Raw genomic sequence first — 12,927 nt, 5'->3', positions numbered from 1 at the left:
AAAACAATAATTTTTCCATTTTAAAAAGACTGTTTTAGTTTAATTTGTCATAAAATTTTTAAAAAAACTTTTAAAATATGTGATTCAAAATAAACCTTAGATACTTTTATAATTCTAAATCATTTTATAAACTTAAATTGTTAAATCATCTCATAAAAATGTGTTAATTTTTTTAACATAAACTAAGTAGACGTTGGTCATAGAATTCAAAAACTTTTTTACTTTTTTTTTAAAGTTTTAAAGTTGGAGTTGTGTTTGACTATAATATTTGAAATTATATTTTTTTATTGATATGTATTTGTTTGAGTTGTGAAAAAAATAAAAAACTTTAAAAACATTCTTATTTTTCAAATTTCAAATATAAATATTTTCTGAAAAAAAACGAATAATTCCTGTGGCCAACGGATCCTAATAAAAAAAATAAAATATGTTTTTTGGAACTGAGTAGAATTTAATACTTTAGAAATATATAACCAAACAAATGACCAAACTCCAAACTTGTCACTGTTACTATACTCTCTCTCTACTTTCATTTACTTATATTTCCCACACACACCCCACCCAAAAGTCAACGCCCCCTTCCTCTCTGCTTCACCTCTTCTTTCTTCCTCATTTCTCCCATTTTTCTCTCCACTCTTCAATGAATCTTTAAGAAAAAAACCACTTGAACTATATTGATTTTCAAAGAGTTTTTTTTTTCCAATGGGAAACGGCGTAGGAAAGCTTAGTGTATGTTTCACTAGCGGCGCCGCCGTTGAGAGTCGTCGCCATAAAGATATTCCTTTCATGAATTCCGACCCGCTTGAAGATTTGGGTCATTCATTCTGCTACGTCCGACCCGACCCGACCCGTATCTCATCCTCAAAAGTCCACTCAGAAGAAACCACAACTTTCCGTTCAATTTCCGGTGCTTCCGTTAGCGCCAACACATCAACGCCGTTATCAACGGCGTTTGTTGATCTGTATTCTTACAACAGTATTGATCGTTCTTCAGCTTTTGAGGCGTCCACTTCATTTGCTTCAATACCACTTCAACCTATTCCAAGAAACAATTCAATCCACTCCGGCCCGCTTTTCACTTCGGGCCTTATTTCAGGCCCGATTGAACGCGGGTTCATGTCCGGACCGATTGAGCGCGGGTTTCAATCGGGCCCGCTTGATCGCGGTCTTTATTCAGGCCCCCTGGAAAGGGTTCGTGACTGTTCTTATAATAATAATAATCAGTTTCAGAGAAGTTATTCACATGGTTATGCTCTTCGATCCAGATCAAGAAAAGGGTCTTTTTTTCGGGTTCTTCAAAGAGCTATATCGAAAACCTTATCAAGAGGTCAAAATTCTATTGTTGCACCAATTAAAGGGTCAATTTCAGTAAAAGAAAGTGATTGGGTTGTTGGTTCTGAGAAGCAAAATGAATTGACTATTAGTAGTGTGAATTTTAGCAGTGAGTTCAGTTTGGATGATGACGATTCTTTAGAAAATCAGAATCTTCAGTGGGCTCAAGGGAAAGCTGGTGAGGATCGTGTTCATGTTGTAGTATCTGAAGAACATGGTTGGGTTTTTGTTGGGATTTATGATGGATTTAATGGTCCTGATGCACCTGATTTTTTGGTATCTAATTTGTACCCAGCTGTTCACAAAGAGCTTAAGGGATTGTTATGGGATGACAAGTCAGATTCATCTAATACTGATAATAATGACAATAATATTACAATCCCAAGTTTAGTAGTGGAAGAATCCAATCAGACACTTGATGATGAGATTTCAAGGGATAGGACTAAAGATGGTTGTTCAAGATGTGTTGAGCAAGAGAATTATCCATCAGCAGGAGACGATTTTTCTTCCGATTCGCGGTTAAAGAAAAAGAAAAAGGGTTCAAAGAATAGGTACAGAGGAGTATCAAAGAAATGGGAAGAAAATCAAAGGAGATGGCGATGCGAATGGGACCGTGAAAGATTAGAACTTGACAGGAGATTGAAAGAGCAACTAAATGGATCATCAGGATCAGTTAATCATGCAGATGTATTGAAAGCTCTTTCACAAGCATTGAAGAAAACAGAGGAGGCATATTTAGATCTAGCTGATAGGATGAATATGGAGAATCCTGAATTAGCTTTGATGGGTTCTTGTGTTCTTGTTATGTTAATGAAAGGAGAGGATGTTTACATAATGAATGTTGGCGATAGCCGAGCTGTTTTAGCTCAGAAAAAGGAGCCTAATCTATGGAGCCAAGATTTAGAGAGGATCAATGAAGAAACTTTGAAAGATCTTGAGCTTTTCGATGTCGATGAGTCGAATTGTATACCTAACTTAACTGCTTTTCAGCTTAGTACAGATCATAGCACCTCTGTTGAAGAGGTTTGGCAATCTATTTTCTTATATTAGATGTTCTTTAGGCTAATAAATTGGTTCAATTGAATAACTTAATTTTTTTTGTTGTGTTTTCAGGAAGTTCAAAGAATAAAAAGTGAACATCCAGATGATGCATGTGCCTTAATGAATGACCGGGTGAAAGGTTCTTTGAAGGTTACTAGGGCTTTTGGTGCTGGTTTCCTCAAACAGGTACTTTTGGAATATTATATTTGCCTTTTAGCTTGTTAATAAGTCAACCCTTGAGAGTATAGAAGGGGAAAAAAACAAGTGCTTTTGATTCCCTTTGTTGTGCTTGTGAAAGAATTCTGGCTTTATTCATACCATACAGATTTGATATATCTTGTTTGAGAACGAAGTTTATGCTTTTTTATGAACCTTTTGCAACACATGGCAAAAGCTACTTTTTGCTGTAATTTCAAGGCATATTAGACCAGATGCTACTTGTTAGCATCCATGTGTTGTTCCTGTGAGCAACATTTTGCATTTACCAATTCTTTTGCTATACAACTTAGAAGCATGGATAATTTACTTCTATTTTTCGTTATGATAGAAAAACAGAACTGAAATTTGATTGTTTCTTCTTTGTCTACCAGATAATATGCAAAAGGTTCATTTGGCATCTAAAATTTCGATGCTCTTTTCTTTTAAGCATCTTTTTGAAGTTTACTAATCAAATATGTTGGCGCCCCTTATTCGGATTAATACTGTTTCAAGAACCTATAAACGTACAAAAGAATTAGCCGTCTTATTTCCAACAGGCTTATTGTTTGTCAAAAACCATTTTCATGTTAAGTGATGGCTAAATGAGGCGTGGAATTACTGAATCAACAACTATATGCTCTGTTTTTGATCGCTTGTCTTTCTTTTCTTTACTTAAAATTGCTCAAACGCATAATTAACTTTCAACTTCTCTCACTCTCCTGCAGCCTAAATGGAACAATGCCCTTCTTGAGATGTTCAGAATCGACTATGTTGGGACTTCCCCCTACATCAGCTGTCTTCCATCTCTCCATCATCACAGGTTAGGGCCAAGAGACCGGTTTTTGATACTATCGTCTGATGGGCTCTATCAGTACTTCACAAACGAAGAAGCCGTTTTAGAAGTCGAACATTTCATCTCATGGTCACCCGAAGGAGATCCAGCACAACATCTCATCGAGAAAGTATTGTTTCGTGCTGCAAAAAAAGCTGGTAATTACTTCTACTTATGCTAAGGGGAAAAATATGTAGTAGTAATTTTTAGGAGAACTAGACTAATCTGTGTGATTGTGTTTTATTTTCAGGTATGGAGTTTCATGAGCTGCTTGAAATACCACAAGGGGATCGACGTCGGTACCATGATGATGTTTCAATAATTGTTATTTCTTTGGAAGGGAGAATATGGAGATCCAGTGCATAAGTAGGAAAAAAAAGAGAGTATAGACCTATTAAAAAAATGACAAATCAAACATCCAATTTTTGTTCTTTCCTAAGTCACCATTTTGTAAATAGCAACTAAGCCCTGGAACCAGAGTTACTTAGTTGTAAAATGTACTGGGTGATTATGGGATTGTAAAGGTGTTAGATCAACTCCTTATCAGTGTATAAGCTGTCATATAAAGTGTAATTTCCTTAATAAATGACATCTCTAAGAGGAAACTCTGTTCTCCAAATTTTCTGTCTTGAACTTGTAGCAGCATCATGTATCAATTTTCTGCATGTTATTTCATTTGCCATATAACTCATGAACGTGCTCTAAACTTGATTTACACCAAGCAAATGAAACAAGCTTCAACTTATGTTGCTTAGTCTCTTCAAAATTATTATTGCCCGAGTATGAAAGTGATGTTACATTTGTGTCGGATTCTCTGAAAATTCATTATTTTTGGAAGATCTGAAACACATCTGATGTCATTTTTAAAGATATTTAAAGTCTTTTTATTTTTGAAAAATTCGAACAAAATTTAGATTCACTGTCTTTTCGATTTAAAAATTTAAAAAGGAGACTTTGAGTCTTTTTCTAATGCACGGCGGCTCAACTTTTGACTACTGTAGGCGTGTTGTTGTGTCTATTAGTAATTATCACGTTTCATGTGAACTGAATTCTGTTCAAACATATACTTTTTTGTTAAGAGTATTGTTTTTTCTTCTTTCATTCTATTCAATAGGCACATTCATTTTCAATGACTTGTGCAATTAAGTCCACCTGCTAAAATAAGTCAATATAATTAATTCTCCTTTAGTCTTTACGGACGCGGCATGCAATCAATCTCTGATCTGCCTTTTTGTTATGATGTTTTCGTCTTTATGATTTTTCTCTCATTCTTGCTGGACCAAACTTTATGGTCTGATATTTAAGGTTGCTAAGTACTCGTTTACTTTTACTTGTGTACTATTTTTAAAATAAATTTTCATTTTTACTTGTCATTTTTCACATATCAAGACAAGACAAATTCTTTTTTCCTGTTTTACCCTTAACATTAATTATTCATTCCAAATCATTTTCCAAAACCAATACCATTATATACCAATTAATATGAGCATCATGGTAAAATACACACTTCATGTATTATTTCTTAAACAACGTGAAAAGTCAAAAGTGGATCAATAAAAGTGAACGGAGGGAGTATGTACCCTTTTTTTTTTTTGTCAAAACGATTGGCTCATGCACTTCGATTATTTATTACGTACATGTTATTTAGTACAAATAGGTCGTCAAGTTATGAGTAGTTGACAAGAGAAGATTGCTCAGGTGCTAAGCATTCTTTACCTACAACCCTAATGTTATGAGTTCAAGTCATCAATGAAGCAAAAAGGCGGGAGCTCCAAGGGAGGGGTAAAAAAAGATCATGGGTAATTTTGTCCATTAAGACTTATGTAGACATGAAGAAATCATTTTGGGGTCATTTGGTGGGGTGTATAAAAATAATATTGGATGGGGTGTAGTAGTAATGCTGGAACGATTTATGTTGGGATTAGTTATCCTAACATTATTTTTTATCGAGAGTTTGGTTTGTTGTATTAAATAACACGCGTTGCATAGTTTCGATATAGTACTGAATAGGGTGTATAAATGGAAATAGTACTGGTGTTGTTAATGCCATGGTTTACTATGTACAAGAATAATACCGAATAGGACATGTATTAGTAATATATAGGTTGAGAACACCATCAAACAAGGGATTAAATGATCCAAAGCTAGTACCAATATTATTTTATCAAATACCTCCTACTAAATGACCCCTTGCGTTCTTTTTCTCTATTAAAATTTAAACCGTGGTCTCCAAAGTTTTTACCGGTTACTTATGTATTTATGACTTCCTGAGCTACTATAACCACCAAAGCCTGCATGAAGCAGGAGTGGCCAAGTTGAGTCAGAGCTATTCTGGGATATGAAATCATCTCTTATGGCTAACTGCTAACCAATCTTTTAAATTTGGGTAGTAAATGCATAAATGAAGTTGGGTGGGAAGGTTGAGTAGTAGTAGAAGAAGAAGAAGTTAGGAGTATCAAATTCATCAACAATAAATAGGAAAACCTGTCATTTTGTCATAAATTTTGGGGCCAACATTTCAGGTATGTAGATGCTAACTTTAGTGATCAATCCTGAAGCTTATGAGACAAAATTTTCAAAATTCAGTTCCTCACATTTAATAAATTCAACAGAAACCCCCTACATTTTTGGGGGAAAGTATGGTAGATGATGTGTGCGTTGAAAAATTAGGGATTTTGGTCAGGGAATTTATGGATGAACAAATTACACATATGTGGTCCATAACCTCTAGTCAACATTTGTATAAAAGAAAATAACAATCAAGAAATACTGGAAATTGAAGCATCTAGATAACGATTTTAATTCTAGCAATTGTAGAAATCACTTTAATAAATAGGCAAATGATTTTATGAATTACAAAAACTACATTTTATATCTCTCCAGATTCATGAAGCTGGACACACTTGATAAAAATGCATTGTGCGTGGACGATAGATGGTAGTTTATGCATATTTTAAATGTGTATAATTGCATTAATAATCTCTCTTCAAATATAAGGGTAATTGAATTTTTTTTCTTTTTCGAAAAAGCTTCTGGTCTTTGATTGGAGAGTCGAAGTAATTTTCAAAAAAAGAAATGTTAGCAAATCTAATACTCCTCTTTCGATGTAGCTTTTTGATATGAAAGGATGATATTTTGAAGAAATGGCACGATTTTCCCTTCAAACAGGCTGGTCTTATTTTGGATTTCACAATCGAACTTATGCCTAGTGGGGCATAAGTTTTTTAAGAGGCAGGGTATAATTTGTGGGATATTATATTGCAAAAACATAGATACGCTCCGTGGAAAATTTGTGTCTTGAGGGCCAAAAATTAAAGACCAACACAAAATAAGGCCAAAAGTCCAAATATCATACCACTCACTGAATCACTTCTTTTTGGGTTGGGTCAAAATTAAGGTTTCTAATACTTGGGATCAAAGTGTGGAGGCCTAATTCGGTATTGGGCCTAATATTTGGACATTGCAGGTACCATGGAGCAAAAAGAGTACAAAAGCTACAGTTTCGTCCTTAAAAATTAGTACAAGATTTAGAAAGATTGATATATGTAGAATAGATGATTGATACTTTTAGAAGAATTGAGACCTTCAGAAGCCTGGATTGATCCGTTTACTGTTTTTACCATATTTATAATACTTAGCACATTTTATCTTCTCATATAGTTTCCTTAGACACAATAGTTCACAGACTAGCCCAAAAACAAGCTAACATAATAGCACACGTGCGATACTATTATTGCCTATGAATTTGACCATGATTGTTGCTGTGGTAAAATGAAACAGGATGTCATATCAATATTTCTGCATGTAACATACAGATATCATCTAAAGCATTTCCAGTTACAGTTAAAGAGTAAAGGTTCACAACATGAAAATCTGTATTTTCTGCCAATTCAGGAAAAATTCTTTGCCTTGGTTGTAATAACAAGGTAACTTATAGTTACATGCTAAGAAATTAGAAGCATTTTCTGTGGACAATGGAGGGACCAGATTCGTCGTACTCTGCCTTTGCAATCCACATCTGCAATTCAAAGTGAAATAAAGTATATCGCCTCATCAGGAAAATGAACATAAAGAAAGAGACAGAGAGTAATAGGAGGAAACAGAAACATATATGTTGCAACTGAACTTTGCACATGTAACAATGACAATCATCTAACCAAATTTTATAAAGTTTAGGAACTAAACTTTGCCAAATCGAAGCGAGTTGTCAAGGCTTTATGACTAAGAATAAAGAAACAGTTTCACAAGAAAATGATATACAGTCAGACTTCTCTATAATAACATTTCACTAAAACGACCAAGTTTTCTTAAACGATTTTTAATGTTATGGTATATTATATGTTCAGTATAACAGCATCCGGACAAATGATGCCGTTATAGAGATGTTTGACTAACTGTATGTCAACAAGTGTTATGATATGACAAAAGAACATAAATAGTGAGTCAGTGAGTAATAGGAGGAAACAGAACATATATACAGATGAAACTTACTGAATCAGACATGTTTTGATGTAACTGAACGTTACGCATGTAACAGTGAGAAGCACTAGTCCTGTTCTTTTAACCAAATTTGACGCTTTTGGAACTACAATTATGACTTAGAATAAGAAACAGTTCCACAAGAATCTGATATATGCCAACAATTGTTATGATATGGCAAAAGACTTAAAACACTAGCAGACTAACAATATGTACTAATGACAGTAAACATAGTTGCATTAAGTCAATTTCCAAGTTATTACTAACCTGTTGGAAGGTACTTAGAGAAGCCAAAATAGAGCCTCCAATCCAAACACTATACTTCCTTTCTGGTGGAGCAACAACCTTAATTTTCATGCTGCTTGGAGCCAATGCAGTAATTTCTTTGCTCATTCTATCAGCAATTCCATTGAACATAGTTGAACCGCCACTAAGTACAATGTTTCCATAAAGATCCTTCCTGATATCCACATCACACTTCATGATCGAGTTATACGTTGTTTCATGAATGCCAGCAGCTTCCATTCCAATCATTGAAGGCTGGAAAAGTACTTCTGGGCATCGGAAACGCTCAGCGCCAATCGTAATAACCTGACCATCAGGCAACTCATAGCTCTTCTCAACAGAAGAGCTAGTCTTTGATGTATCCAATTCTTGCTCGAAATCAAGAGCAATGTATGAGAGTTTTTCCTTCACGTCCCTCACGATTTCTCGTTCTGCTGTAGTGGTAAATGAGTAACCACGCTCCGTTAAGATTTTCATTAGGTGATCCGTCAGGTCACGACCAGCCAAATCAAGACGCAAAATAGCATGTGGCAGAGCATAACCCTCATAGATTGGGACAGTGTGACTGACACCATCACCAGAGTCCAGGACAATACCTACATGTGAAATTCAATCAATGTTATAGCAGAATCTAGGTTCTCACTGTTTCCTTAGAACAATTTATTATTGATTAAGTTGTGCAAACCAAAATTTCTTTCTTGTTTACTTTCTTTGCGCCAAGTCAAAAATAAATGCTCACTCTGCTGATAAGAATTGAATACAACAACTGCTTTACTTGGTTGGGATTGACTATTTATGAATCTTCACAATTTATGTCACTCCATTTGAAGTCCAATTTTATACTATAAATAAAAGTAAACAACATTAGAAGTCCTTATATTTTCCACTAGCATATAAATATATGACAAGACTGAAGTACTCGTAGAAAGCATCAACCTGAAGTAACCGTACTAACATGATTAGAACTTAATTCCAACTAATAGTTATCATATATATATATATATATATATATAGATTTTTTCTCTTCCACTATACCGTATTTTCACTAGGTTGCATGGATTGTAAGAGAGTGAAGTTTTGGATGGAATAACAAAATAAAAAAAGAACTTTCTTAGGTCCTACATAACGTACTGAATGGATAAATTTTTCTCAGGTGATTGAACTCTCAAACACTAGATACAGAGGAATGAAGAATATGAGAAACCATTTACGTCCATTTGCTTGTTTTAGACCATAGATTTTAATTTTTTTCTTAAAATCCATACCAACCAAACAATACCACATAAAATTGGGATGAAGGGACTATCAAATGATACTGCTTTTGACATATTACAGCAAAACGATGTTTGTGCCACATGAAATTTCTAAATGCTTCAACTTTCTGAACAAGATTAGGAAATGCAGAATGATGAATATGAAAAAATTATTCACCTGTTGTACGGCCACTAGCATATAAGGATAGAACAGCTTGAATAGCAACATACATTGCAGGAGTATTAAACGTTTCAAACATGATTTGTGTCATCTTCTCACGATTAGCCTTTGGGTTGAGGGGTGCTTCAGTAAGTAAAACAGGATGTTCTTCAGGGGCGACACGAAGCTCATTGTAAAAAGTATGATGCCAAATTTTCTCCATATCATCCCAATTGCTAACAATACCATGCTCAATAGGGTATTTCAAAGTGAGAATACCACGTTTGGATTGAGCTTCATCTCCTACATATGCATCTTTTTGCCCCATTCCTACCATTACTCCTGTGTGACGAGGACGACCAACAATACTAGGAAATACTGCTCTTGGAGCATCATCTCCAGCAAATCCCGCCTATGAAATCACATTACACAAGTCAAAAAGAGGAATATATAATTGGCAAATCAGTGGCATTTTATCCGTTAAATGGGAGCACTGGCGCAATGGTAAGGGTCGTCACCATGTGAGCAATTTAAGTCGTGGTATTAGCCTCTCGCTGAAATGCAAAATAAGTTTGCATACGATAAAGTTAAGGGTGATTTGCACAAACAGGATCTTTCAGTGTCACTATTTAAATTTTACCTCGTTTAAAAATGTTTTTAAAAAAGTAGATTTGCGGCCAAAAATCAGTACCATAAATCAGCCTCTAAATCTTCACAAATTAGGATTCATCAGGTTGCTTTGTCACAAAACCTGACAATCGCCAGAAATTAGCAACCAAATCTTGTCGCTTCTAGCGGATCACCATAAAATTTCGTCAGATTGCCTTGCCATAAATCTTGACGATCACTAGAACCAAATCTCTAATAATTCTGGCAAGTCGTGACAAACTTATTATGTAGAAATTTCAGCAACACGTATTGCTAAATGGCCAAAAAATAATGGGTGTCCTGGCATAAATTTGTGTAAAGTCAACATGATCTAGTCCTTCATCGAATCCCTTATATAGCGAAAGTTTAGTGCTCCGAGCTATCCTTTAATGACATTTATCCATTCAAATTATTCTTAATAGAGTTTATTTTTAATGAATGTTTGGAAAATTTAATGTGTTAAGTATTTCGTACCTTAACCATTCCAGTTCCATTATCACAGACAAGTGGCTGGATATCCTCACCATCTGCCATTTTTTATCAAACACCTATCAACAAAATTTAAATCCTCAAATCAGAACTGAGCAAAATTAAAACATAAAGACAATGAGATGAGAAATCATAGGAAAATTGAGGTTACTTTAAAATTATAGGGTGGGGAAGGTCCTGGAACACTAGGCTGGAATTCCAATATATACAACAAGAAAAAGGAAGAAACTGAGGAAGAATGAGGAGCCAAAGCTGAAACTTTTAAAGCTGAAATTGGTTATAATTGCAAAGTCATTGGTGGAAATTAATCGCATTTTTTGCTGTCTACGATCTTGGCTATCCTCTCATTTTCCTCTGACTAATCAGGCCTCATACATTCATAACTGCTAACTTCTAATAATTGTTTCATTATTAACTTTTTATGGTGAATTTAACTTTTATATCCTAAAGGTGTAAAAGAATTCTTACACTATGAAGTTATTGATAAAGTAACTAGATGTAACTTTCCATTATAAGTGAATTTGGTAAAATGAAAAAGTGTGTTTTGACATGTTAATTAAATTACAGCGTTAGGTAAATATTCTTTATTTTATTAATGTATATAACGATAAAAGATATACTTCTTCATGTATGTATGTATAGCCATACAATAATTAATTATATAAATAGATCAAACTATATCCAATCTAAATATAAAAACGTCTTCTATGACTGCGATAGTGGCCGACGAGATCACATAATTAATACTTCAATGACCCAATATTCTGTCAATATTTAGCAACTATAGTAATGAATTCGTGGGTGCCCCCAACTTGTAAAATTAATGGATTAGCCTTTGTTGACTTTCAATAAAGGAACGTCGCAGCCTAAATATTTTATTAGCAACGCTAAAGAGGAAATATTGATTCGAATTTCAAAACTTTAGAGGTAGTAGGTCGACTACACTTTCTATTCTAATAATTCAAAATTCACACCGCTTGATTTTTAATTATTTGCTGTGGTACTAGCTCGTTTTAGATCTTCCCTTCAAATCTTTTCACTTTGATCTTGTAACACACATGTAATAACATAAAGATTGGGGGATATCAAAACTGATGAGAACAACAATTATTAAATATTAATCTAGTTCAAAGATAGGTTTTTTGCTTCTTCATTTTTTTTTTTTTTTTTAACATGTGAAGCTTTCTTTTTGAACTCTATTCAAAAAAGGAAGCAAACTATGTACTAGTAGTAATTAGTTTTTTGTTTCCTCCATTATATTTTCCAGTTTCCTGTTGACTTTTCAACGTACTTGTCACGTTGGACACTTTAGGCGATTTTTTCAGACCGAGTCACGGGTTTCAAGTTGAACCGTACCAGCGAACCCGTGGTTAGATCTGCTACTGTTAATAGATATTTGTATGAATTGCATTTATTTGTTTACTTTATAAGTTTATGGTAAAAAGAAAGATATATTATTTCCTGGAGTGAGGCCTTGTCATAATTGAACCTGGAGTTGTGTATAAAATTTCTTGTGTGATGGACTAATGTTGCTGGAACTTCAAAGCTGAATATGGAGTTGGGAACATACATAAATAGAGAATGTGCAAATAGTCCAGTGTCTATGTAATCTATCTGAAGCCATGTCCAAAACTACAATGGAGTTACCATATATGAACATTCATCATTCCAAAATAATATTATTGGCAACAAGTCTGTTTGTAAATTACCTCATTGATTATATATTATCAAGGCAAAGGAAGTTCTGTGTATTAATCAATTCATAAAGAAGGAAATGTACTCTTTGATATGTTCTAAAATTGATAAAAGATGTCTAAGACACAAATCCTTAATCACACTGAATACTGACTCTGATACACCTATGAATGGCATGCAAATAGCTATTATAGTATCTAAGAACACACTGCATTTGTTCAGCTATCTGTTTATAAGAATTCGTTTTCTCAGCTGTAAATCCAAGCCAGGAAAACATAAACAGGTCTATGACATTGAAGAGAAAGTAATCCAGTTGACCATCCAAACTTAATACTTTGTGACAGAAACACATGCCAAAACTTATTGTAACAGAAATAGTAACAGATTTTAATGCAGAAAACTAAAACTAGGAACTTTTCGAACATACAACAATATTAATGTTCTCGACGTTGTAAAGGACATTATCCTCATTGATCTCTCCCTTCTGTTGAACCTCGAGAATGTGATCAATTGCA

General features: G+C 34.2%; 2 protein-coding genes across 2 annotated transcripts; one reads left to right on the top strand and one right to left on the bottom strand.

Annotated features, from left to right (window-relative positions):
• Positions 1 to 503: 503 nt before the first annotated feature.
• Positions 504 to 4,022, top strand: LOC132605625 (probable protein phosphatase 2C 4). The gene is made up of 4 exons (XM_060318792.1): positions 504 to 2,355; positions 2,446 to 2,559; positions 3,297 to 3,561; positions 3,654 to 4,022. The coding sequence occupies exons 1-4, from the start codon at positions 703 to 705 to the stop codon at positions 3,767 to 3,769; spliced, it is 2,148 nt and encodes a 715-aa protein (XP_060174775.1). The 5' UTR covers positions 504 to 702; the 3' UTR covers positions 3,770 to 4,022.
• A 3,148-nt stretch (positions 4,023 to 7,170) lies between these two features.
• LOC132605618 (actin-like) lies at positions 7,171 to 11,134 on the bottom strand. The gene is made up of 5 exons (XM_060318787.1): positions 10,869 to 11,134; positions 10,703 to 10,776; positions 9,599 to 9,992; positions 8,150 to 8,763; positions 7,171 to 7,421 (listed from the first exon to the last, which is right to left on the bottom strand). The coding sequence occupies exons 2-5, from the start codon at positions 10,760 to 10,762 to the stop codon at positions 7,356 to 7,358; spliced, it is 1,134 nt and encodes a 377-aa protein (XP_060174770.1). The 5' UTR covers positions 10,763 to 10,776; positions 10,869 to 11,134; the 3' UTR covers positions 7,171 to 7,355.
• Positions 11,135 to 12,927: the final 1,793 nt, after the last annotated feature.

The sequence above is a fragment of the Lycium barbarum genome, chromosome 1 (assembly GCF_019175385.1).
Source record: "Lycium barbarum isolate Lr01 chromosome 1, ASM1917538v2, whole genome shotgun sequence".
In the NCBI taxonomy this organism is placed as follows: domain Eukaryota; kingdom Viridiplantae; phylum Streptophyta; class Magnoliopsida; order Solanales; family Solanaceae; genus Lycium; species Lycium barbarum.
Note: the sequence above shows the minus strand (reverse complement) of the source record. Positions and strands in the feature narration are given on the sequence as shown.

Bases quoted from the DNA above. Each gene is read 5' to 3' on its own strand.
- LOC132605625 (XM_060318792.1), top strand. From the start codon at position 703: ATGGGAAACGGCGTAGGAAAGCTTAGTGTATGTTTCACTAGCGGCGCC. The intron at 2,560-3,296 runs GTACTTTTGGAA...ACTCTCCTGCAG, and splicing joins GTGCTGGTTTCCTCAAACAG to CCTAAATGGAACAATGCCCT. The intron at 3,562-3,653 runs GTAATTACTTCT...TTTTATTTTCAG, and splicing joins TCGTGCTGCAAAAAAAGCTG to GTATGGAGTTTCATGAGCTG.
- LOC132605618 (XM_060318787.1), bottom strand. From the start codon at position 10,762: ATGGCAGATGGTGAGGATATCCAGCCACTTGTCTGTGATAATGGAACT. The intron at 9,993-10,702 runs GTACGAAATACT...GTGATTTCATAG, and splicing joins ATGGAACTGGAATGGTTAAG to GCGGGATTTGCTGGAGATGA. The intron at 8,764-9,598 runs GTGAATAATTTT...TTTCACATGTAG, and splicing joins TGCTAGTGGCCGTACAACAG to GTATTGTCCTGGACTCTGGT.